The 26,073-nt window shown below is 43.0% G+C and overlaps 2 protein-coding genes across 2 annotated transcripts; both read right to left on the bottom strand.

Moving 5' to 3' along the window:
- Nucleotides 1–323: 323 nt before the first annotated feature.
- Nucleotides 324–4,575, bottom strand: mnx2a (motor neuron and pancreas homeobox 2a). The gene is made up of 3 exons (XM_010904186.3): nt 3,188–4,575; nt 2,175–2,335; nt 324–1,763 (listed from the first exon to the last, which is right to left on the bottom strand). Exons 1-3 carry the CDS (start codon nt 3,609–3,611, stop codon nt 1,395–1,397), a joined length of 954 nt encoding a protein of 317 aa, XP_010902488.2. The 5' UTR covers nt 3,612–4,575; the 3' UTR covers nt 324–1,394.
- A 12,992-nt stretch (nt 4,576–17,567) lies between these two features.
- LOC105030356 (tubulin alpha chain-like) lies at nt 17,568–24,691 on the bottom strand. Its single transcript, XM_010904185.5, has 4 exons — nt 24,564–24,691; nt 21,053–21,275; nt 20,717–20,865; nt 17,568–18,840 (listed from the first exon to the last, which is right to left on the bottom strand). The coding sequence occupies exons 1-4, from the start codon at nt 24,564–24,566 to the stop codon at nt 17,866–17,868; spliced, it is 1,350 nt and encodes a 449-aa protein (XP_010902487.1). The 5' UTR covers nt 24,567–24,691; the 3' UTR covers nt 17,568–17,865.
- Between the last annotated feature and the right edge of the window lie 1,382 nt (nt 24,692–26,073).

The following is a 26,073-nucleotide window of genomic DNA, read 5'->3' as shown; positions in this document are numbered from 1 at the left end:
AGTGGATATATATAACACCACTCTTTGGGAGTCACACTCTATTTAATCACCTCTCTCTTTCTGGCTTCCAGTAAAGTTCCATTCAGTCTGAGATAATCATAATTTACTTCTCCACACATTAAATAGCCTTGCTGACATCATCGTGATTATTTTACTTCCTCATCATTAACTTAATTATTTGACTATCAGTAAACCTGCCATCTGTAATTCATATTTGAAAGCCATGACCATAAATTCTCCTCTCCACTGTACACTGGTGTAGATTCATCCATGTGTTGAATCACTGGGTGTCATTTGGAGGTTAAAACAGAAGCTGAGTGGACTGCTGCTGACTATGATGAGTAGGGCAGAGATGCATTTGCATAAATGTACCATTGAACTACTTTACCTCACTGCAAAACAGTATAAAATAAAGTAAATCATTTCATTATCAGAAGCCAACGTTTGCTGTAAATATGCCTGTATTAAAAATACTGAGCAGCATAATTAGGTAAACAGAACTCATATTTTTTTTTTCCTAATAGAAGTTTCTAATAGAATGCCAAATCATATATTTATTATTGAGTTAGGTTCATCAAGAAACAGTTGCTAGCAACTTCTATGAGGTTTTGCAATTACAACATTGCATCCACGACTTTAATGATTACCTTCTTTTAAATATTTCTTTCATAAATCATAAGAGCACTAGTGTTATATTTTCAATAAATATATTACTTATAAAAACACGTTTAAATAATACACAACATGACAGAAAGTAATCGACAATTTACCTAGATAAGACAAGGTTAATTTTAAAAGCAATAAGGTATGTGTAGTGGAGAGTGTGTGTACAGCTGTTCAAACCTGAGCGAAAGTGAAAAGTAACAGTTCAGATCCCGTTCAAAGTTGGCTCAGACAGATTAGATGCCTGCATCAAGTTGCAGGAAAATGAGAGCAAAACTCTTCATTGGAGGTAATCATCCTTTTTGGTGAGTTGAATAAAAGAATAACAGTGCTAGTCAAAGCCAACATCTACAATAAAAGTAGGACAAACCTTTGGGGGGAAGATTGATAAAATAGGACTGTGAAACGTACTGCAGATTGTTCAACAAGAGGCATTTCAGACTGACATCAGCGACACCGAAGACAATCGAACAACACAGTGTGACATTTGGCAAAGAGAAAATCACAATGAGCATAAAAGAGAAAATATTAGCAATAACGCAAAAATTACTGTCTTATGGCTAATTTGGAATGCATGCACAGTCCTGATCACTAGTCACTAACGAGGATGACTGGCATCCCAACTGGCACCCTATCCCCTATTAACTGAACTACCAGATCTAGACCAGATCTATGAGCACTATTTAGGGGATATGGTGCCAGTTGGGATGCCCCCATGGAATCCCGTCTCCTCATAGCCCTGCGGTCACCCTCCGCTCCAACCCCGGTCGGGCCTGCTCTAATTCATCATCCGAGTAGGATCCCTGAGAGCTGTAGCCGAGCTCCGTCGCATTGTGCCTCAGGAAATCTGTCGGACGAGACCCCAAGCCGGCACTAAGCATGTCTTCCCCTTCATCGTCTTCTTCCTCGCCTTCCAGGTCCTCCTCGTCTTGGCGGTCTCGGTCCGGGGTTCCAGAGCTGCAAGTGACCCCGGACTCGGTCTTGACACCCTGCTTTCCGCCGTGCGGGCAGTCCGAGTCCCCCTGGCTCTGGGCGCCCTGCTCTTTGGCCTTGCGGCTCCGCTTCCACTTCATGCGCCGGTTCTGGAACCAGATCTTCACCTGGACGGAATGGGAGAATTAGGCCGGGGAAGGACTGAACAGACCAGTCAAACAATATGCTGCTTAACCCTGTGTAGCTCAACTGGTAGAATGTGGCACGTGCGACAGTGTTGTGGGTTCAATTCCCGCACTGGGACAGGATGGCAAACACTGACTACTGAAAGTGATTCTGGATGAGAGCATCTGCCACAATTCGTTAGTGTATATTCTATGTAGTCTATAATGCATTCCATCGATATCTTGCTCTGCTTAAATTCCATTTTCATAATGAGATCTTTGGTGAGTACCATTTCCAATGGAATCATTTTAATAATGTCAAATAAACTCGACTCCTGATCTTTAACATCAATGACACTCAATTGCAGGTGAATTTACTAAATCTTAAATAATCTTCCTGTTGTAGCTGCTTACCTGTGTCTCAGTGAGCATTAGAGAGGTGGCCACCTCAAACCGCTTGGGTCTGGAAAGGTATTTGTTGAGTTTGAACTGATTCTCCAGCTGTAGAAGCTGCTGGCTGGTGAAGGCTGTTCTGGGCCTCCGACACTTGCCCATCAGACCTGTCTGAGGAGAAGCTGGGGAGTGAGACAGGCGTTATCAATCACTTTTTAATAATAAAGGCCTAATCATTAGAATAATACACAAGAAAATGGATTACATAAAATCACATTCATGCAGCATTATGAGAATGAACGTGTGCATAATTTGTGGACATTTCGCATGTGAAGTCCAAGACAGGATAAAATAGCGACTGTAAAATGTTACCTCAACAGCTGTCCTTTCCTGATATTTTTTATTGGACTTCAGTTTACAGTTGCCATGAGGGCGAGGACATATTGCTTTAGCAGGCCTATAAAACTCAGTGCCATTATCTTAATGAAAATGCTATATGAATGTATACCGAGGACTTTATTGAAATAGGCTTATTGCTTCAGGTGTTTATTGCTATATTGTTAAATCGTCCACTTGGTTATAACATATGAATTGACATTTTATTTATGAAAAAGGTAAATGAATTCAGGCAAATAAGTAAAGAGTAAAAAGCCTCCGGATGTAGCTCAATTAAAGGCGGTTAATGTTTGATTCCCCTCAATCATTTCTCAATTAATAACGAATTTTATAATAGGCCCTACATAACATTCCGTGACTTAAAATAATAAATAGTAGCCAACTCTAATATCCACTTGATGAATACTTAATTGTAGTAAATGGACAATGTTCAACGAAATAAAATGCAAAATAATGCAATCAATGAATTCAATAAAAATAAAAATAAACTACCGAAGTAGGGTAATGCAGATCCAGTATATGAATTTGGTTTCAAAGGGTTAGACAACATTCGGTTCTTAGCTAACTTAAATGGAGCAGTGTTGTCGGCTAGTTATTTTAAATATATTCAAAATAAATCCAAACGGACGGCTCCTTACCACAATAGTCCCCTAGTCTCGGCATCACCATTCCAGCTCTAATCCAGTGTTCTAGCGGGAACCCAGACATAGCTGCCGCCTTCAAATGCTCTGGGTAAGGCTGGGCAAGATGGGCGAAGCCAGGGTAAGTGAATGCTGGGTGCTGGCCCCCCAGGGCCGCAATGGGGTACATATGTGTCGGATACATTCCTGGGAAGCCCCCCTGAGACAACTGGCTCAATCCAGTGTGAGAGAAGTTCATTACACCCGGTTTGGGAATAAGTCCCGCCTGAATGTGGATACCGTTCGAGGTCCTCCGCGGGGATGGTGTCTCCGACCGGTGGCACGAGACAGGGTTATCCTCAGAACACAGTCCCGGAAAGCTATCCCGGTCCACCCGGTGCGCCAACAGCGCATCGATTCCAAAGTTCTTAGATTTCGCCATTGTATTCGTGAAACTCTATTTGACCAACTCAAAACGTGGGTTACCAATCAGCTTCTTTTTATGTGTTATGACTGTTAAGCTATAGTTTTTCTGCGCCGAAATGAATATGATCTTGTTTTTACCAGTTAATTTAACTAACCTTGTGTCCCAGGGATGAATTAGTCCTCGAATATGAGTAAGAAAAACAAGAGGTGTTTCAGCCCTGTTTGACCAAAGTTGCAGCCCTGTTCTGGGCAAAAACGAATCAATCTATAATTCAGTTGTCAAACAATGCTTTTCATACGGTGCAAGCCTACCGTTTCAGTTTTTAACTTTAAATAACAACTGAAACGTAAAGTTCTGGACTATATCCCTTTTCAGTCTTTGTTGTAACGGAATTTCTCTAGCAGCTCGTCCAGTCTTGGATCCTTCCTCAACTCTGAAGCCTATAATATTTTTCCACCAGCTATTGCGAACTCTTCTCACATTGCTCTGCAGTTGAACCTCCCCAACACGGCATCTGATTGGCTATAATCTCAGCGTGCACGCGAGGGTCAGAGCCCCAGACAGCTTTGTAATTAGCTAATTACATTCCCATTCACCCGTGCCAGTGCGCTCGAGTTTGTCACACGCTCCCCACTCAGCGCCGGCACACGCCGAAATACCCTAAACCTGCAACAATGGTGTCGAAAAATACATTTAAAAGACAATATGTGCTGCTCAAACTCGTTAAGGAAAAAAAAAACATGAAAACGTCAGAATCAAACAGTGATTGTTGTTGTTTTTGCCATTATAGAAAGCAACACAATCCGACTTAATAACTAATGAGAAATCTTCAGTAAGATGAGGAGCAATTGAGTTAAAAACCTTAATTTTTACAAAATGAAGCCCGTGTTAGAATACATTTAGTCTGTTTTGGGGTGTATAAAAATATCGATTGCAGCCTACAATACATGGATTTATAGATTACTATTTCTATACAATGTCCTTAATGTTGAAATAGTTTGCAGTTTTATTTTATAGCCTAGCATACTCCAGGAAGAAAATCACTGGAATTTCCGAGTAAACATAGCCTACATCCATTCTGCAGAGAAATAACCTTATGTTGTGTAGTAAATAGGTTTATCTCAACCCAATATAAATCTTAAAAGCACAGTTGGGATTAACCATTTCAGTCTTCACATTTAGACACAGTTTTCGTTTGTTAGACAATAAAGAACAAGCTTGGCCATAAGTCTTTAAGCCTTTTGAGTATAATTTAACATAGCGTGTGAAACAAATTCGTATAAACAAATGTAGCCAACATTGCTATGATACGGCATTCGTTTTTCCCCCCATATAAAACAAGTTTTACATTATCCCTTTGAAAGTGAATAGGCTATAATGATTAAACATGAGATCATAACCCATACAGTTGGACATGCAGAAAATAATTAGCATGGGCCTAAACTGTTTTTTTCTCCCTTTGTTTTAAAGAGTAATTCCAGATTATGTTCTACTATGGCTAACATTTTGTTAAGGTACATTCGCGTCTGTTTTTAAACATACTGTCTAGATTAAAAGCCTGACTTATCAAATAGTATCTCGGACAACTGCAAACGAAAAATGTGCTTGTATTTCTGTGGAGTGTGGTAGTCCCGCTTTGTAATTTTTCTACGTGTTGTTGAAGGAGGGTTTCCATAGTTTAGACACTTTTGTTCAAGAATCACCATTATTATTATTTATGTATCTACAGCACAGACACAAATAAAACAAATGCATAAAGAAAAACACGACACAACTAGCATACACAACAAATACACAAATGAATGAAATGTTCTTTGGGATGTTGGAATGTTGTTTGTTTGTATACTGTATATTGATTTGCGGTAACGAATGGGCGATATAACGAATATATTAAGTTTCACATTTTAAAGGACATTGAATATAGGGTTCGAAAAGTGTGCATTCATTGTAGGGTCAAAGGGTTGTATAATTTATCTGACCTTAATCTTAATATGCCCGTCTATTTTCTAGCTTTCACTGCTGCCAATGAGACATGGTTTTCTCTCACTTGCCGTACCTATATGGTGTCTAAAGAGGTTTCAGTAAGTGGCTGACATATTTGGCCTGGGTTCGAATAGTCTGCGAACTGCCCCTTGACATCCTCCAACCTCTATTTGCAATCATTCCGACACTGTTTTCATCTTTTAAAAACAAAACAATTGTAAACGAGTGAGACCGTGTCATTCCTTGGGAAACATCTTTATAAAAACCGTTTACCCACTGGTGTAATTCTGTAGTATTCACACACACACCTGTACAGCAAATATAAAGGTCGATTGAACCCATCACTCTATAACTGATAGGCCTGTATTAATGATATAATTCATTTTAATGATATTAAACTTATTAAAAAAGCAAGAGCATTACGGTGCTTATCATCCATCACAAACACCATTATCGCCTGCTGAAGTTGATGGAAACGCGTCTCACTCTTTAAGGGATTTTTTCCACTAATCATAACTATACCTAATCATAGACAAACTCTGCGGTTAATTTAGTCATAGAACAGTTTGTTCAGCGCTGATAAGGAGCCTACCAGTGTAAATCAAAGACAAACAGACTACACCTGTGTGCTATAATCAACAGGCCATCTACAGAAATAATATCTACCTCTACCACAATGTCGGTTCATGTTATTTGGAACCGAGAAATGTGACGTTTTCAGTGATTTTCACAAACGCGTAGGCTATAATCCGGGAGAGACTGCAGTCCAGGGTCTGAGCAGTCCCTAACTACCGTATCTTTGATAAATGTATATGTAAACAGAGTGTTTTTTCCCCCAATGCATGGGAAAGAGTGGGCGGATGGCCTGCTAGCCTGTTAATTAGGCTAATTCCCACACATTTCGAATGACCAGATAAATCATCACATCTAGCCAGACCTTGGAACCCCAATTACGGTCAATCCATTACTGAGATAGCGGTAATTTATTAAACGCGTTCCCGTCATTCATTAACTAGGTTGGAACTCATAGAACCGTTCTTTGGCTGGGAGAATCGTGTAAATAAAACATCCCCTGCAAGTGATACTGTTTGGAAAAGGTGTCTGGTTTACTGGAAGTGTTTTGAGGAAAAAAGAAACTTGTATAATCATCATATCTGCATATGCTTTGATCTCTCTCTCTTTGATCTCGCTCGTTTCTATGGCAATTCTTACGTGTGAAAGTTATGACCGTAAATTCCGGTTGTAAAATCATTATTACACACTCTGTGATCGTCCGATAGGCCCTTACGCAAGGTATGAAAGGACCGATCAAACAATCATTATAGTTAGCATAGCATCATGGCCTTTTGATGATGGTTTATGGCTGATGTCTGACCAGTAAAACAAAGGCATGCATTGTAGCTGTATAGGCTACCAGACGTTGTAAAACGTCTATGACTGTAAATATGATATGATCAGTTCCACACTGTCAGGTGTTGTTGATTGTATGATCTTTTGAACAATAGCCGCCTTTATTGCCCATACCTGGGTAGCATGGAAAAAAGAAACATTGGTCAAATAATGCACTTAAATAGTAAATGCAATGGTGGGAAATCCATTTAAAATATTTTCTCAGCATTTTGGATCTTGGTTAATTGATTTTCATACAACAGGAAACCGTCCTAAAGAAACTGGAAATATGCTTAATAAAAAAATAGCATTTTCTTGTTGGCTTTGAGGCTTTGACACAAAAGGAAATCGCCATTTATTTAGCATGTGCTGCTATGCGGGACAGTTTTTGCAACCACATGCTAGAATTAAGACGCAGCGCCTTTACAAACGAATTCCAATTATATATTAATTGTGCACAATTCCTTCTTTGTTTGTTCGCTAAACATACAGTAAACTAAAGTGAACTTCTGAAGTGACAGTCAGGAGCGCACAGATGCTCAGAAAAGCCAATAGGGTACATACACACTATGGACCCACTGTCCGGCTGGAGGGGACGAGATGAGGGCTGCAGCCACACTATAGCCCAACCGTAGGCAGTAAAGGAGCCATTCAACCCTCAGTCATTCATATACAAATGTGACTCGGAGATTCAGGGGTTTCCCTGGATGCCCTGCTGCCCCTCTCTGACCTCTGGACTACATCGCAGCCAAAGAAGGCAGAGAGAACACAGCGCTATAGTTGAACGCTAGATGTTATACTCAGCGAAAATAAGCCTATCCTTAATAACGCAATTTAGCCAACGGTGCGAATGCGAATCACAATCCTAGGTGCATATATCTGACGTGTGGGGGGATCCCAGGACAGGAATCAAACAAATTTGGACTGCATGAGCCCAGGCTTCTGCTAGACAAAACATAGGCCTACTTTATGTAAGAGCCAATTCCATTGACATTTCATCAGTGGACCAATGAGGTGCAACCAGGAAATGGTGTAGACTGGTTTTATTAACTTTCAGTCTTTTTACTATTTTATTAATGCACATGCAGCGAATGAAAATTAGTTTTTAGGTTCCCCTTATTGTAAATATTTCTTGCCGTTATTTTAAGTTTCTCACATCCTACATTAACAAAAACAAATTACAAACATAATATATGAATACTTGAATAAATAAAACCCAACCATGAAAAACAAGAACAAGACGTATTAAATAATTAAAAAAACTAATTCAGAACTGGCTGAATAGTGCGTGGATAGGCCGTCATGTCTAGACACTTGACAGATATGACAAAACAATAAAAAGAAAATCATCCCCTCTGTGCCGTGTCTTTCTTTGTGTCCTTGTATTTCCGTGACCCAGCTGGGAGGGGACGGAACACTGAACATTTCCTCACTAACCAGCCGTAGGCAGAGGGGCGGCACAGGGCCTCCGGGTTCACCTCAGTCCTAAATGACGTGATTAACGATGGCGGCCGCGGTGACACGTCAACACAATGAAGGGGGCTGGAGGGTTTGTTGGGGGGGGCGTGTTGGCCGATAATTACTGCTGGATGCTAACTCTGTGAACGAGGTGATTTTCTACCGCCGCGGCGAACAGACACACGTAGGCATGCAGCACAATGAGAGTGGAGAAAGGGAGGTGAAGGGACTGATTGGGATTGGAGAGCTGTCTCAAACATCTGTTATGCCACGACCAAGGCTGCGGTACGGTTGGGCTGTAGTCACTCGGAGCGCGCCTGGGGGCACCGATGGGCCGGCTAATTTAACAAGCCCTGCGGTGTGGCCTGGTCCTGCGGTCTGCGCTGCCTCCGCTACAGTGCCGGTTCGCACTTGGCCCAGAGCTTTTACAAGAAAAACAACTCTCTCCTTTATCTTTAACCAGTTTACGGGCTAATAAAGCGTATGTTAAAGCAAGCTCTGCTGTATGCAGATTGATGTCAATTCCAATAACCCTGTTTACCCAATAATTGATAAAAAACCACGAATTACACGTGTATTGATAGGTTCTACGACATTACAAAGGCACGACGGCTGTTAAACTATTGCAGGGAATTCCTAAAAGAAGGAACAAAATGGCTGTTAGATTTGATGTGATTATACTTCCCATTGACCATACCCTCAAACCTTCAGGACAGACTGGCAGGCATAAAAGCGGGTGATTGATAACTTTCCCTGATCTAATCATATAGCTCCTGTTTGTCCTCATGAGCATCCACGACACTTCAGGTATATATTTTCTAACCAAGTTTAATCTGGGCTTCATCTTTTCCGTTCTCGTCCCTGCAGCAGCGACCGAGGACATTAAAGTTGACAGTTCAATTAGCCGGGTGCCTTCTGCTCGGTTAGCTAATGAGCCGACACACCCGCCAATAGAACCGCCTGTTTTTAATCAGGTGTTTCCCTCCTCCTTCTGGGAGGGCCAGGACGGGAGGAAATAAATGATTAATTATTATCACCTTCTAACCCTAAACGTATCCTGGATGTGTCCGAAATGGCAGGTTGTCTTTCTAGTAGACTATTCTGGGATGCCCTCATCCTCTGTTCCTCCTCAGTAAACACATGTAGGCCTATGTGAAAGTAGAAACATTAAGGATAATTTAACTCCTCTACTCTTGCTTAAATTGATTCTGGGACATGCCAGTGTTAAATGTGTGCTGTCACATATGGAAATGTCTTTCTTCTCCATTACACCCCCCCCCCCCCCCCCAGACACCAATAGGGAGTGGGGTCATCGCCCCTGGCTGTGTGCCTGCAAAATATGTTATATGTTAGTTTAGGCCAGGTACTTCAATTACGAGCTGTCTATCCATTTTCTGTACCTGATCGACTCTTTGAGTGGGATTGCTGATCTAGAAACTCTCATGCGTTAGAGGTAGAACACCGGAAAGAAGCTCGTGCACATAGCTCAGGTCCACGCCTGCTATATCGCAACATAAATTACCATACCAAGCATGTTGGTTTGAAAGATTGCTGTGTGCTCATCCTTATTTAGAATGATACAGGACGGGCATGCTGTTTCGACCTGTCATCAGGTGACAGACGGGGTTAACTGTTAAAACCAGCGCCTTATCTGAATGCTTCGAGGGCTGTTGCATGTAAAACAGACATGGTAATTTCCTGAGTGCTTCTGGAGCCTCTGTTCTGTATATGCAGGGCCTGTCAAGGGTATTTAAATGTCCTGCCTGGTTGATCTATGTGTTGTTACCCAAGGTCAGAGGGACAAACACGGGTCTCCGCTGCTCAAACACTCTGGAGAGACTGATCTCCTCTATGTCAACACATTTGCCTTCAGGATGGTATTCCTCATTGACTGGGTTGGCACAAGTAACAAAAACATGTCTACTGCTAGTGTAGAGGTCAGCTTCTAGTTTCGTAGTAGTGCAAACTGTTGGTTTAGTGCGAACATCCGCTCTTAATCAATACTTTAAGTATGTTCTTACAATGCCTAACAAAAGAGTTAAAACTCACGTCCAATTCTCTCATATTACAGAATTACGCATGGTAGCCTATATTGGAATTTTGATCTGTTTGAAAAAGCATTTTAAAGCACTGAAATAACATTTTAAAGAAGACATTGGCTTTCCATTGGGAAATATATGTAAAAAATAGGTAGTATTTGGTGGAGACATCTTTTGCTGCAACCTCAGTAGCGCCGCTGACACACATACAGCGGAATTTATCGCCACACCATATCTTTCACGCAAATAAGTTGGCTATACAACGGAAGTAGGCTACTGCAACTTTGGCACTTTCTGAACTCGACAATCAATAGTAGGCTAAACTATACTTTCTGTTGCAATGGGATCCGATTTAAATAATTTCATTAAATCTCCATTACATGAATCAAGAATTATTAATTGGCAACTGCTTTTGCTATGCGCTGTTGTAATTCACATCTCCCGAACCTGCAGGCACTATATGTTCCTCTCAGTAAATATACTGTCAATTCTCAGATTTAAAAGGTTTGAAAAGAACATTCACCTGGCCAGCACTACCAGTGAGACTGATGCATTATAGATGAATGGATAGAGTGTAGTTCTATAGGCTTTCCACTGTTAACATAATCAGACTCTTTATGTGGATTTTCTCTTTAGAACTGGTTGAATATTCCAAATTCTACAGGGGTTATCTGGAACTTCCTGTAAGAGTCTGAAGGATTTCCATTGGACGGGGCCGCGAGCCATCCGGCCAACCACCTGCTAAACAAAACAAAACGTATGCTAATTTTAGAAGTGGTCGTTCAAAGTCTGGACAGAAGGGCCCATGAGGCTAACTGGGGAATTACCAATCCGTTAATTGGTTGTTTTGTCAGTGGTTCTGACGGGTCTAAGAGGGTGGGGCCGGCAACCGTAAATAATCTCCCGTTCCCGCATCGAGCGTGAAATTTCAGCCGCTAATTTGAATCCAGCTACGTCTCTTTGACCTCCTCTTATGCCTCCCTTCCTGCCTCCTTCATTCATTTCTCGACCTACTCCCCTACTTGCTGCTTCCCCGCTCCCCTTATCGCCTCCTGGGGGGGGCCCTGCCACCAGCTGGCCCAGCGTCCGTGGTAACTGGGTCCCCTGAACTGGTGGTGTGTCAGTGCGTTTCTTCACTGTAAAAAAGGAATGAGGGGGTTTGATTAATACAGATGATTTATGGAACAAAACACACAGCAGTTTCCGTCCCACAACATCAAAGGGACAGGAGTCACCGTGGACAAGGTCAAACACACGCTGGCATGTTCACACACACACACACACGCACACATACAGGTTCACAGACACACACACACAGACACGAACACAGATTCACACAGACACACACACACACAGACACACAGCCACACACACACACAGATTCACACAGACACACACATACACACGCACACAGATTCACACAGACACACACAAACTCACGCACAGGTGCGCAAGCACACACGCAAGCAAGCACACGCAGCAGCAAGCACACACGTGGTCTAGAAATGTCTTCATATGGGAGCTACACAAGCAGGTGGATACATTTAACAAGAGTATTTAGATACCGCCCACTGGAAGCAAAACGGTCGACAGATGTCCCTCCGTTTGTCCCTGGTACTCCTGTTCGACCAAACAGATGACACAGCCTTGTGTGAACATCTTAATTAGTACGAAGCTGAACCCTGAGGGAGCCGTAGGGGAGGTAGATTGGGCTAAACTGACCGAGGGCGCGTCATAATGTGGCCCTGGTCGATCTGCTTCATCGCCCGGTGTCTGGTGTCACCGCGTCCCTTATCGGGGCTATTAGTCAAGGTAGGCTCTCTTTATCAGTCAGAACTACCTGTACACCTGCTTTAACTTGTGTCAATTACCAGATAATGATGTGTGTAAAGGCACTTTGTCTATCTGGCCATCTCCCAGCTGTTGCGGTTCGCACAGTCCAAAAGGGCTTCACAGAGAGCTCGTGCCGAGGCCAAAGTGATATTGCACTACACAGCTTGGCACTTTCCCTCACCTTTGACCTGCCAGGGTGTTATTCATTAAAATATATCTCTAGAATTTAGAACAGGTCACAGTGGAGGCTAATGACCAGCCATGCTATTGGCCAATAGCAACACATTTGAAACAGCAGTCAACAAAAAAAAAAACTTAATAACAATCTGACCGATCTTTACAAGGGGACACAGAGTTTCAAACAACTACGTTGCTGTTGAAATTTACTCTTGGATGTAAGTTGTTCGATGTGATCCATGCCTGCTAAGAAGTGAACATATCGGTTGACCATTCCCCCTGTACCTCCATAGGTAATAGAATCTGCTGAGAACAGGACCTTTTATGTGTCTTACTTGGTAAGATCAAGGATCAGCATGGAATTGTCGCCCCCTGGGATAGGCCAGGACGAAGACTTCGAAAGACTGAAACTGTCTCCTGCATGAAATTGAAGGTGTCAGTCAGCCTTTAGTTGCGTGAATCGATCATATTGATTTGTAACCACCTCTGGGTTCTTTTCATCATGGAAGGTGCGCATGTGTCCGTATTGAAACACGTTGGGGACACACTATTCCGTAGTAGTGCCTCATACGGGCAGTAGGGTTCCATTTGGGAGGTCCACCAGTTGATTTTCTGAGGTATAAATCAGGTATTACTCAGTGATCAAATTAAAGCACACCTCTGGAGGTGAACAGCCGAACAACGATCCGTCTTTTAGGGAATCAATCCATTTTCATTTTGGATTCTGGAAGCAGGTGCATTTCATTTGTGCGCGAGTCATTTACAGGTTGACGTTTTCTGAGACCACTTGTGTGCATTTTTGGCTTGCGTGCAGGTCCAGGTGTACACAGTTTAATTGAGAAATACGTTTCTTAAATGACACAATAGTGATCAAATATACTTACATCCCAAAAAACACCGCAGCAACGCTGACTTCATGCATTGAACAATGAGGCTTCATGGGTTATCCGCCATTTTACGGGCATCTGGTCCACTTCGTTCAACTGAGGTATACTGGTATAAGTCCCATATTCAAATGTCCAATTAGGTATTCAAATGAAGACTATAGCGACATCCTATCAGCGCTTGATTATTATTTAATCGTAGCCTAAAAAGAAAAGGTTTGTTTTGTGATTGGACCTACTTTTTGGATCAGGACTCCATTAGTTATTAAGCTCTTGGCTCTAGCGTGGCACGGTCACACACAGTCTCACCCAGTCACACACAGTAATCACACACACGCAAACGGTGTCTTGGGAGAGAGTTACAGAGGAACTGGGGGAATTAGCTGATTAAAGCTGGCGGAGCGGCAGTGGGTACGGAGGACGGAGGGAGGAGATGTGTGATAAATGTCTGATAGTGGGCGGTGGACTGTTTGTGTACCGCGTCAAACACTTGTCAGAGAGTGAGTGAAATGTCTTCATCAATTTGTATCCATTATCATGGCAATAGGCAACAAGGGAGGAGTGTGGGTTGGGGGGAGCTCTTGTATCACCATCTGCGCGCGCGCACACACACACACACACACACACACACACACACACACATCATAAAAAGAAAAGGTTCTTGGAGTAGCCTCTACTTTAAAATGGCCGAGGGAAATCTTATAAGTTCTTCTGTGCAAAATGTCAAAAGGTACACAGTTTCAGTGTAGAGAACCCATAAAGGATTATCCAAGAACATTTTCTTTTTCGAGTGCACACACCAGAATTATTTTGGCCTGGTCTAACCCACCAGAGCCATTTTTTCAGTCACTTTAAAAGCAAACATCTCTGTTTGTTGTCAACACTATCTGACGCATCTTAAAGACCGTTTAAGACTTCTAAAGATTGCTCTAATTTCCCCACCGCTTTGATAGGCGACGGCGTATGGCGCGAACGTAATGTACAGTATCTAAAATTGTAGCTACACTACGCCCTACATAGTGAACAACATCTGACGAGGGCCTGGTACGAGTGTCAAAACTAGCGCCCCGCGGGATAAGGCGTCCAGCAGCTGTGGAGGCAACCATGACGTGTTTTAATCATCTCCCTCCGTCACTGTAAATGACCGTGGTGATTGAGATGGCCATGGCAACGCTACGCTATCAGAGGCACTCAGCGCTGACCCATAATGCAGCACTAATTCAATAAAAACCTAATTGATTAATCACAATAATCGTTAAAGCACGAGGGATGTTCTTTTTTCATTGTTGCAGTCAGTTCATGACATCACCTGCTGGGTTGAATTACAACAGCCGCTGAAGATTCCCATTTAACAGTTTAACATTATAAGCCATTATAACAGACATTAAGTCCAATTGCCTTAATTTACCATGTGATGTTGTGGAAGGATGTTATAACAGCAGATTTGAAACACCTAATGCTTAGTGTTGAGCAGAGTCTCTGAAATTATTAACAGAGTCTCGGGAGATAGAGGACAGGTGAAATCAGGCCATAACTTGGAAAAGGGTTAATAAGAGACACAGTTCCACTGTTTGGAGAGAGAGGGGAGAAAGAGTCAGAGAGAGAAATGGAGAGGGTGTGTCTGAATTTGATAAGGTTTATGGGTAGTCATACAGTATTAGCTGTGGTTAATTGAGGGTCTGTGTCTTGGTGAGGGCTGTGTGTTGATGCAGTGGAGATTGGTTTGGACGAAGGTACGTCTGTTTGGTCCTGCCAACCTTGACATTTGTAAATCCAGAACAGTCTACGGTAATAGTTTCTATCTGTAAATCCAGAACAGTCTACGGTAATAGTTTGTATCTGTAAATCCAGAACAGTCTACGGTTCTAGTTTCTATCTGTAAATCCAGAACAGTCTACGGTTCTAGTTTCTATCTGTAAATCCAGAACAGCCTACAGTAAGAGTTTCTATCTGTAAATCCAGAACAGCCTACAGTAATAGTTTCTATCTGTAAATCCAGAACAGCCTACAGTAATAGTTTCTATCTGTAAATCCTGAACTAGCTCTGGTACATTTTGTAACAAGGAGAGTCATCAGGTACTCACACATCACAAGTGTTCAGGGCCTTGGAGTGTGTTTTATTAATGGCAACATAGAGGCTGTGGGGAAAATCAAAGGACAAACCGCTCTCCGGCGCCATCTCTTGGATAACTCCCGGTGGCAGTTTGGGAACATTGGGTAGACGGTTGGAGCTTAGATGGCCCCTAAACCGTTCTTCAGCTGGCTGTCTGTGTCCCCCCTCAGCTCTAGCATCACTGTGGCAGAGAAGCGCTGAATCCAGCAAGGTGTAGCGTTGTTCTCTTGACCTCAGTGCCGCCTGCTTCCTCCCGCCTCTGTCATGATCCTCAATGTTGGATCCTCATGATCCTCAATGTTGGATCCTCAATGTTGGATCCTCATGATCCTCAATGTTGCATCCTCAATGTTGGATCCTCATGATCCTCAATGTTGGATCCTCAATGTTGGATCCTCATGATCCTCAATGTTGGATCCTCAATGTTGGATCCTCATGATCCTCAATGTTGCATCCTCAATGTTGGATCCTCATGATCCTCAATGTTGGATCCTCAATGTTGGATCCTCATGATCCTCAATGTTGGATCCTCAATGTTGGATCCTCATGATCCTCGCATGTCCTAAAACAATGTAGTTGTTTTAGGAAATGCGGTTGTTGTTTGGCTACTAGAGCACTATATAAACTGGGTTGTTGGTTTGATCACCTAGCAGGCCCCTGTGACCAGCACAGTGAAAGACAGTATGACAATGTATGATTTCTATGTGTCATTTTCTATGGCCCTCATACTCAACTCTACATCTCAAGGTCGGCTCCACTACGTTTCATTTCAACATTCGTGGACCTGGGATACCAGGCGGGTACAGTTCATGATGAGGTAAAACAGAAAACCCAATGGCTCCGGATCCAATAGGGTAAGAGTTGAATACTTGGGTTTTATATGACCAGCCTTTTACACTCAACCGATACGACATTGCTGACACCTAGTGGAACGAATATGTTTCTACAACTGTCCCAAGCAGATCCAGGCAGCGGGACAATCTCCATTAACTCCATTATCTCCATTATCCCTTGAGTCCGTTTTCCCTGCCTTCTCAAAAGACGCTTAGTGAAGTCATCAGAGGTCGCTCCTCTTTGACCGTCTAATTTAATGGGTTTTGAGAAGGAAGACAATAAGGTACCAATTGGCAGATGATCTCACTGAACATTGCAGTATAGGCAAAACAAATATTTGCACAGCATACCTTAATTTAGGTAGTTAAATAAGTCATATTTTATGTACAACATGTATGCATAAATATAGCAAATGCACTGTTGATACATGGTCAAACCTTATTCTATCATCAATATATCTTCTCAAGATGACATTTATGAAGGTCGAGACGAGTTAATCAATTCAAGACTGATGGCAGTAATCAAAATGTCAGTAGATTGGCACTGTATGATAATGTACCATATGAGGATTTAACATGGTCAGTTGTATCCAGTTACTGTAAATAAATGCCTATATGAATTGCTGGCAGATCAAAGCTTTCCTGAAACATACTTATTGTAACCATTGCAACAGTGGATTATCCTTAAATGAAGGCTTATAATTTATTTACTAACATATTTACCCTTTCATTTTCATTTCAAAACACCAGATTGTGCTCAGATTCATACTATGTCTTTTGATCATCCTTGAGATTTGCCAATTGTGGCAAATTCAACTGATTGGACGTGATTTGGAAAGGCATATACCTGTCTGTTAGAGATCAGGTTACTTAATGCATGGCGATGTATGGAGGTAGATAGATACATGTGGCAAGATACTTCTTCCAGACAGACTCATCACTGTTTTGCATTTCTTACTTATTGCCCCAATAATGGAGAGGGATATTTTCAGGAGAGTAGTGATATTTTTATAGCCATTGCCCGACTGGTGAAAATAATATTTTTTTTGTCTAATTTCATTTGTGTTCTTTGGCCTTTCACATCTACATTGGTAACAACCACACCAGGGTATTTTACTGATTACATTTTCTTTCACTTGGACATTGTCGGGTAATGTGTGTACATTGTGTTGGGAAAAGTCAGATTTTATGTTTTTTCATTTCAGGCATTTTCATTTTTTTGTTGTTGAGTTGTTTAAAATAAATATCCAAGACTGAAGTAATTAATTTTGAGGATAACTTTATTGAGCTTGGACATCCGAATGAGGGCCTCATTATAAAAACTATAATCTTCCTGTACAGTCCTTAAGCCTTCCATAAAATAGTGATTGAGAATAACTCTGTAAAAAACAAAAACATTGCGAGGCAAAAACATTACATGATATAGATGTTAAGTTTTGAAGACTTTCAAATTCAACCATGCATAATGCAGAGACAAAAATATATATGTTTGACGATGGCTCCTTTTGACTCATTTGGCAATTCATCTTGTTACATCTTGTTCCTGATCAACATATTCTTCTAATATTCCTCTCCTTCTTCCTCTTCCTCGAAAGAGTCGATGCCCACCTCTTCATAATCCTTCTCCAGGGCTGCCATGTCTTCTCTGGCCTCAGAGAACTCTCCCTCCTCCATACCCTCACCCACATACCAGTGCACAAAGGCCCTCTTGGCGTACATCAGGTCAAACTTGTGGTCCAGACGTGCCCAGGCCTCAGCGATAGCCGTGGTGTTGCTCAGCATGCACACAGCCCTCTGGACCTTAGCCAGGTCTCCACCAGGAACCACAGTCGGAGGCTGGTAGTTGATTCCCACCTTGAACCCAGTGGGACACCAGTCCACAAACTGGATGGAACGTTTGGTCTTGATAGCAGCGATAGCTACATTCACATCTTTTGGAACAACATCACCACGGTACAGGAGACAACATGCCATGTATTTGCCGTGACGAGGGTCACACTTCACCATCTGGTTTGAAGGTTCGAAGCAGGCGTTAGTGATTTCAGCGACTGACAGCTGCTCATGATAGGCCTTCTCAGCAGAGATGACCGGGGCATAGGTGGCCAGAGGGAAGTGGATACGAGGGTAGGGAACCAAGTTGGTCTGGAACTCTGTCAGATCCACATTCAGGGCTCCGTCAAATCGCAGGGATGCAGTGATGGAGGAGACAATTTGACTAATCAGACGATTGAGGTTGGTGTATGAGGGACGCTCAATGTCGAGATTCCTGCGACAGATGTCATAGATGGCCTCGTTGTCAACCATGAAGGCACAGTCAGAGTGCTCCAAGGTGGTGTGGGTGGTCAGGATGGAGTTGTACGGCTCCACCACAGCTGTGGACACCTGGGGTGCTGGATAGATAGCAAACTCCAGCTTGGACTTCTTCCCGAAGTCCACAGATAGGCGCTCCATCAGCAGGGAGGTGAATCCAGAGCCAGTTCCTCCTCCAAAGCTATGGAAAACCAGGAACCCTTGAAGCCCAGTGCACTGGTCAGCCTGAGGAAGACAATAATACAGGCATTTAGAATGACAGCTAATTCTCCGCCAGCTAATTCAACACAGCAAGCATGATCAGACACCCTAAAATGTGTGGAAAGGTTTACAACAAGGCTGTCTACACTCACCTAAAGGATTATTAGGAACACCATACTAATACTGTGTTTGACCCCCTTTCGCCTTCAGAACTGCCTTAATTCTACGTGGCATTGATTCAACAAGGTGCTGAAAGCATTCTTTAGAAATGTTGGCCCATATTGATAGGATAGCATCTTGCAGTTGATGGAGATTTGTGGGATGCACATCCAGGGCACGAAGCTCCCGTTCCACCACATCCCAAAGATGCTCTATTGGGTTGAGATCTGGTGACTGTGGGGGCCATTTCAGTACAGTGAACTCATTGTCATGTTCAAGAAACCAATTTGAAATGATTCGAGCTTTGTGACATGGTGCATTATCCTGCTGGAAGTAGCCATCAGAGGATGGGTACATGGTGGTCATAAATGGATGGACATGGTCTGAAACAATGCTCAGGTAGGCCGTGGCATTTAAACGATGCCCAATTGGCCTAAAGTGTGCCAAGAAAACATCCCCCACACCATTACACCACCACCACCAGCCTGCACAGTGGTAACAAGGCATGGTGGATCCATGTTCTCATTCTGTTTACGCCAAATTCTGACTCTACCATCTGAATGTCTCAACAGAAATCGAGACTCATCAGACCAGGCAACATTCTTCCAGTCTTCAACTGTCCAATTTTGGTGAGCTTGTGCAAATTGTAGCCTCTTTTTCCTATTTGTAGTGGAGATGAGTGGTACCCGGTGGGGTCTTCTGCTGTTGTAGCCCATCCGCCTCAAGGTTGTTCATGTTGTAGCTTCACAAATGCTTTGCTGCATACCTCGGTTGAAACAAGTGGTTATTTCAGTCAAAGTTCCTCTTCTATCAGCTTGAATCAGTCGGCCCATTCTCCTCTGACCTCTAGCATCAACAAGGCATTTTCGCCCACAGGACTGCTGCATACTGGATGTTTTTCCCTTTTTACTCCATTCTTTGTAAACCCTAGAAATGGTTGTGCGTGAAAATCACAGTAACTGAGCAGATTGTGAAATACTCAGAGCGGCCCGTCTGGCACCAACAACCATGCCACGCTCAAAATTGCTTAAATCACCTTTCTTTCCCATTCTGACATTCATTGGATTGGATTCTACCTTGGCGTTACCCTGGACAACAGCATGTCATTAAAGCACTCTCCAGTCTTCTACTTCAATTTACCTCATTGAAGCCAAAGCCGCCACATGGAGTTGGTAAAGCAAGTAAATCAGATTCAATTACTAGTCCCGAAAGCCAGACAGTGCTGGTAAATTGCACTGCTCTTTGTGGGACCCCTGGGCAAATCCGCAAGCAGGATTCAAACCAAACCAGAGCCTGTCTCTGTAACTTTAGGCTCAGCTAAAACTCTCCATTACACCACCTCTGGCATCTTTCAAGTTTTCAATAAGTTGCAAAGTGGAATCAATGAACTGGTCCCGACCTGGAACAAACGTTTAGGTAAAAGCACAAAGGAGTGTTTAGGCCCTCTGTAAAAGCATAAAGGAGTGTCTAGGTCCTCCTCCGCAACTGCAGTTGATAAATAAATTGTTGAGGGAAAATGTACTTGTTTAAATTATGATAAGCTGTTGACTCACCTAGCCAACTTAAGATGAACCCGCTTATTTCGGTTGGTTTCAAGTGTTGTGAGTAAAACTTCACATTAACAAAATGCAGACGGTAACACGACACGTTGGATGGGGCTGAGGTGTAACTGTAAGTCACCCTGGATAATATCATCTTCTGAAGATACTTCATCAAAATGTCAGTACAGAAGAATTCTTACCAGTTTACGAATCCTGTCTAGGACGGAATCGATGATCTCCTTGCCAATGGTGTAGTGACCGCGGGCATAGTTGTTGGCAGCGTCCTCTTTGCCTGAGATCAGCTGCTCGGGGTGGAACAGCTGGCGATACGTACCAGTCCTGACCTCATCTGGACAAAGCGAAAACACACATTTAAAATATACATGATTAGACACATGTAGATGCTTTATGTGAATCCGGTTGGTCTTTATGATGAAGGTGAATTACTGTAAAGCACATTTAAAAGGTGTATTAAATATTTTTTTTTAACAAATTGGTTCATCAAATGGACTGTGAAAAAAAGACCAACAACCTACCAATGACCGTGGGCTCCAGGTCGACAAAGATGGCGCGGGGCACATATTTGCCCGTCCCCGTGGCGCTAAAGAAGGTGGTGAAGGAGTCGTCAAGGTTTCCGATGGGCTTGTCACTGGGCATCTGTCCGTCCGGCTGGATCCCGTGCTCCAGGCAGTACAGCTCCCAGCAGGTGTTACCCATCTGGACACCTGCCTGGCCCACGTGGACAGAAATACACTCACGCTGGAGAGAGATGACAGAGTTATCCATTTTAAATGAGTGGAGACCAGAATGGGTGACGGACAAGGATTAAATAGACAGTGAGCGATGACATAATACGGATTACATAATCGTAATGATCGCGATGTGTTTGCAGATTAAGTGCACTGTCTGGCCCCTAAGGGGTAGGACGACTGGTGTTGTGTCATCCTGGAGATCTCTGTGGTGTTTCCCATAGTCTCCAGTAGGCGGAGACAGAATGGAGGGAGAGAGACCAGAATGAGGGAGGGGTGAGGTAGGGAGCACCTGTTGTTTAAGATCATGTTTATGACACTCGGCTGGCGGCCCCTTGTTGCTGTGTTGAGACGTCTGTGAAGGGATCCCTGATTCACAGTGTATATTTGCCTCATGACAATGTGTTTGCATTGACCTGGCAGAGTTGACCCAGTAGTAGTGTTTACTTTGCGGTTGTTGACTTGAGTTGTCTAGACAGGCCAGTAACCAACCAGGTCAGGGCAGTATGTCAGTTGTACAGTTCATTCATTCACATTGAAACCCTATTCATAACATAATGCACTCGTTTTAACCACAGCCCTTTGGGCCATTGGGGAAATTAGTGCACTAGTTTTAACCACAGCCCTTTGGGCCATTGGGGAAAGTAGTGCATTAAATAGGCTGTAAAGGGTGTTTGCTACTCTGTGATTCGCATTTTAAACAGAAACAACCAGCTAGAGAGGAGAAAAGAGAAGACAATACATAGGAGCAAAGGACGAGAGAGGGAAGAGGAGGAGAGGAAGCTGAGAGGGGAAGAGGATATAGAAGGAGAGGAGACAAGAGGAGAGTACAGAGGAGTGGGAAAGGAGACAAGATACGAAGAGAGGGAGCTGACAGAAGGATATAGGAGGAGAGGACAAGAGAGGAGATAGGAGAGTTGAGTAGACAGGACAGGAGATAGGAGATTTGAGTGGATAAGAAAGGCGATAGGAGAAGAGAAAGCAGAGGAGGGTTTCTGGGTGCCTGCTGCAGAGATAACAAGCAGCCAAGAACAGAGTGAACTAACAGTGTAATCCTCTTCTCTTTCTCTGACACCATTCCAAAACGACACTGCGGTTCTTTAAGCCCTGTTCTGTTCTGCTCAGCAGCTCCATCCAGGAAAACTGCCTCCACGTCACAAATGGCACACTATTCCCTATGTGGTGCAAAAATAGTGCACTATACCCACGATAGGGTGCAGTTTGTGACAGCTTTACATCTCTGACAGAGAGATAACTAGGCCATCGCCAGTCCCTGCAGAGCCTCCATTACTCATCCGCTAGAATATATTAAAGCCATAAAACCCCAATGCCTGTGATGGTCTGAGAACAGAACTCTGCAGGGGAAAACTAAACACCTGACCGAAGGTGACCGCAGGACAACGAGTCATTTGTGTCTCGGTCTTGACTCCCGATACCCCCGGTGGTACCGGGCTAATTCACACACTTTCCAGGCCCTGCGTCGTTCGGTGCGCAAAGACACAGATTTTCTCCTCAGACTAGGCCTGGCCTCTGCGCCACAAATGATTCTCATTGGCGAGTCACCAGTTAAAATGCACCAGACTGGGCTTTGGTCCGTAGACGTAAGCCATGAAGGCTGGTCCGCTTGTGGGGCTTCTGGGCCTCTGCAAGGGACTGGTGATAATTTCCCCACACTCGTCAGGGCACTATTTTTAACCCCCGTCTGTCCCAATCCGACTCCCGGAGCAGTGACTGACAGTGGCCTGCCGGGGGGAAGATGATGGCCAAGTTTGGGCAGCGCCTCCCAGGTCAGGGGACCAGCTGACCGCTATTTCTGGGGATCTCTGAAAAGCATCTGTTGGCCTCAATATGTCGAGTCCTGACCAAATGATCTGACTCAGTCCTGACTCCCCGTTCAATACCCAGACCTAGTAAAATAAATTTTTAACAGGAAGCATAGTCTCAGACAGGGAACTTGTATAACTCTGGAATTGTATAACACGTTCTCTCAAGGACAGAGTCTGTGTAACACCGGAAGGGAAAGGAAAAAAAACGTCCACACAACTGTTAATTCTCTGGAACCGAAACTCTTACCATACACCTAGAACTGTGTCACAGGATACCGTGGCAAGCTACACAGCCTCTACCAACAACGACGTCAAAGTAGTTATACCACATGACTCGACCGGCGAGTCAAGCGGTAAAACGCGGCCATGACACAGCCACCGTGCTCCTGATCCTCGGCCTGTAACAGTCAAACAGGGTGTGGCTGCGTGGCAAAGCACACTAACCACAACGCACCATAGGCAGATTACAACCCTTCAAAAGGCTGCACCTCCAGCCTGGTTTCCCCACACTGAATGCTTTGCTTAAAAGCGAGCCCAGCGCTTCAGTGAATTCAGTCTGCTGTAACCAGGCTTTCTGAAGTTGAGACTGGGCTGCTGAACCGAGAATAGACCCATAATTACCTCTGTAGGTACTGCAACATAATATTGGCCACGTGAGGGCCACCCTGGTGTATGGTACTGATGATAATGAATGGGACCCCAAACTCCTTGGAGACAGTTTGCTTTAAGTATTTGACAGCGGTGGGTTGCCTGTCCGTTTGGAGGAGTAATTCATTACGTCATCGAGTCTCCAATTTAAATATCGCATGCAGATTCTGCTGTGGCCTGAGATTGCGCAACAACTCAAATAACACCCTGAGCATGTTGCTGTTAGACACACCCCAACCCTAACTGCCCTCGTTACCGGGAGAGCAAGACATAAAGTAAATATTTGAGTGTTTGCGGATCCTGCTCAGTAAGCCTGAGTAATCTGCAATTACAGACAGTTTTTTCCCATTCAGGTTGCTTCTAACCGTTTTCGAAGTGACATCTACCCCGAAAGATTCAATGAATAATCCGGATGAATAATAAATGCTGAAGTGTCTATAGTGCTGAAGTGTTCTGTATGTCTCCCTTCAGGTGCAGTAGAAGTGGGTTTTTTAATGCGTCACTGTGGTTCGGTGGAGTTGCCCACTATACGATCGGTAGGCACATCTGCAATGCACCTTCTGAACCGTCTGTCTGGGTTTTGGGGTGGAATGGATAGGTGGCGCATGGTAGCTGTGCTAAATATTCCGAATATCATACATACAAGCTTCAACAGCCACTGAGAAACAACAATTAAATATGATGAAGTTTAGTATATCGTTTTTGTGCCATAGTCAGATGTCCTGCATAACACACACACACGCAATTAAAACAACAATGTAAGTTGGACCATTTCCACATGCCATATAGACCAAAATTGAAGCTCTCCACATACAAATACTCACCATTTCGCCTTTAAAGTAGCACTACCTGCCGGGTCTCTAGAAGGAAAAAATAACAATGTCAAACAGACTTCTCGCAGCGCCCGTTAATGTGGTCTCCGTGAGTAAGTTGTGCCCGCTGTGCGGCGGTCAGTCACGATATATTCAATCTTGTAGTGGCGTCATGAAACGGTCCCTCCTACTGCTGTTCATTTTATTAGTATACGCAGTGTCCGTAGCCTATCGCAACTTGTCGTACGGTAGTCCATAACCGCAAAGGTGGAATCCACCAAAGAGTGACATATTTTAGGAAGAGGCAAAATACTCTTTATTTTTTTGTTCAATGCTTACATACATTTTTGTTGATACAGTCATGCAGATTATAACTTCGTGAGAGATCATATTTTTGTTTGCGCTACTGAGGTAGCCATTGGTTTTGGCTTGGTTTGAGATGCACATATTATTTTGATGTAGGCTAATCTATTCACTGATGTGATTTGTATCTTCCCTACCGAACACGATACAATAAATCAGTGACATTACAGTTTGGTGTCTCTAGCATTCTCATTTGTGACCAGTAGGTGGCACAGACACGTAATTATACAGCAGTGGAAAACAGCCTGAATGTCCTGACGCTGAGTTTAAGCTTGTCAATAACGGTATACATAATTGATGGAATGGCCAGAATGGAAAAACCTATTAGCCTGCGTCCCACAAATGCTACTAAAGGGTTGGAACATAATTAAATAAATAGCTTTACTTGTTTCACCGCTGAGTGAAATAGGCACTATTTCACTTATATAGGCACTATTACACTTATATAGGCACTATTACACTTACATAGGCACTATTACACTTACATAGGCACTATTTAACTTATATAGGCACTATTACACTTACATAGGCACTATTACACTTACATAGGCACTATTACACTTACATAGGCACTATTACACTTATATAGGCACTATTACACTTATATAGGCACTAATACACTTACATAGGCACTGTTACACTTACATAGGCACTAGTATGCTTATATGTATAATATTTCTTTAATATTGTCCATATAAACCTGTTCTACACTCTTTGGAATTGCTGCTAGTTTACACTGTTATGTTATTTGTTATGTATATTTACAATTTTTATATTTTACTTACTACTGCATAGATGTGTGCCCTGTCATAAGAATTTCACAGCTCAGAACCACACTGTGCTATTTTGTGCTTTTGACAATAAAAATACTTTGACTTTGAGTGCTGTGACAGTAAGAGCCTATACAATATTCCAATTTATTGACATATGATTTACTTACTTGATATGGGCTATGCAAATTGGCATATCCCATACCAAGTTGTAGAGCAAGAATCCATCGCCAGGCCAGCAAGCTCTATTAGCTAAGTATGAGAGCATCAAAATCTCAATAAACAGTTTGCACACACCTTTAAAGTCGACTGCAATGTTTAAACCACACCCTGGGTGTGGCCTAGGCCATATGTCTTAAAACAAGTCAATAGTTTGTTTATAGTATGTG

This window comes from Esox lucius, chromosome 20 (assembly GCF_011004845.1).
Source record: "Esox lucius isolate fEsoLuc1 chromosome 20, fEsoLuc1.pri, whole genome shotgun sequence".
Lineage (NCBI taxonomy): Eukaryota > Metazoa > Chordata > Actinopteri > Esociformes > Esocidae > Esox > Esox lucius.
This window is presented reverse-complemented; position numbering and strand designations above follow the sequence as displayed.

Coding starts and splice junctions, on each gene's coding strand:
- mnx2a (XM_010904186.3), bottom strand. CDS start 3,611: ATGGCGAAATCTAAGAACTTTGGAATCGATGCGCTGTTGGCGCACCGG. Junction 2,336..3,187: donor GAGACTAGGGGACTATTGTG/GTAAGGAGCCGT, acceptor CTCACTCCCCAG/CTTCTCCTCAGACAGGTCTG. Junction 1,764..2,174: donor TAATGCTCACTGAGACACAG/GTAAGCAGCTAC, acceptor CATTCCGTCCAG/GTGAAGATCTGGTTCCAGAA.
- LOC105030356 (XM_010904185.5), bottom strand. Junction 20,866..21,052: donor CCTGGAGCCCACGGTCATTG/GTAGGTTGTTGG, acceptor CGCTTTGTCCAG/ATGAGGTCAGGACTGGTACG. Junction 18,841..20,716: donor TAGACAGGATTCGTAAACTG/GTAAGAATTCTT, acceptor TGTCTTCCTCAG/GCTGACCAGTGCACTGGGCT.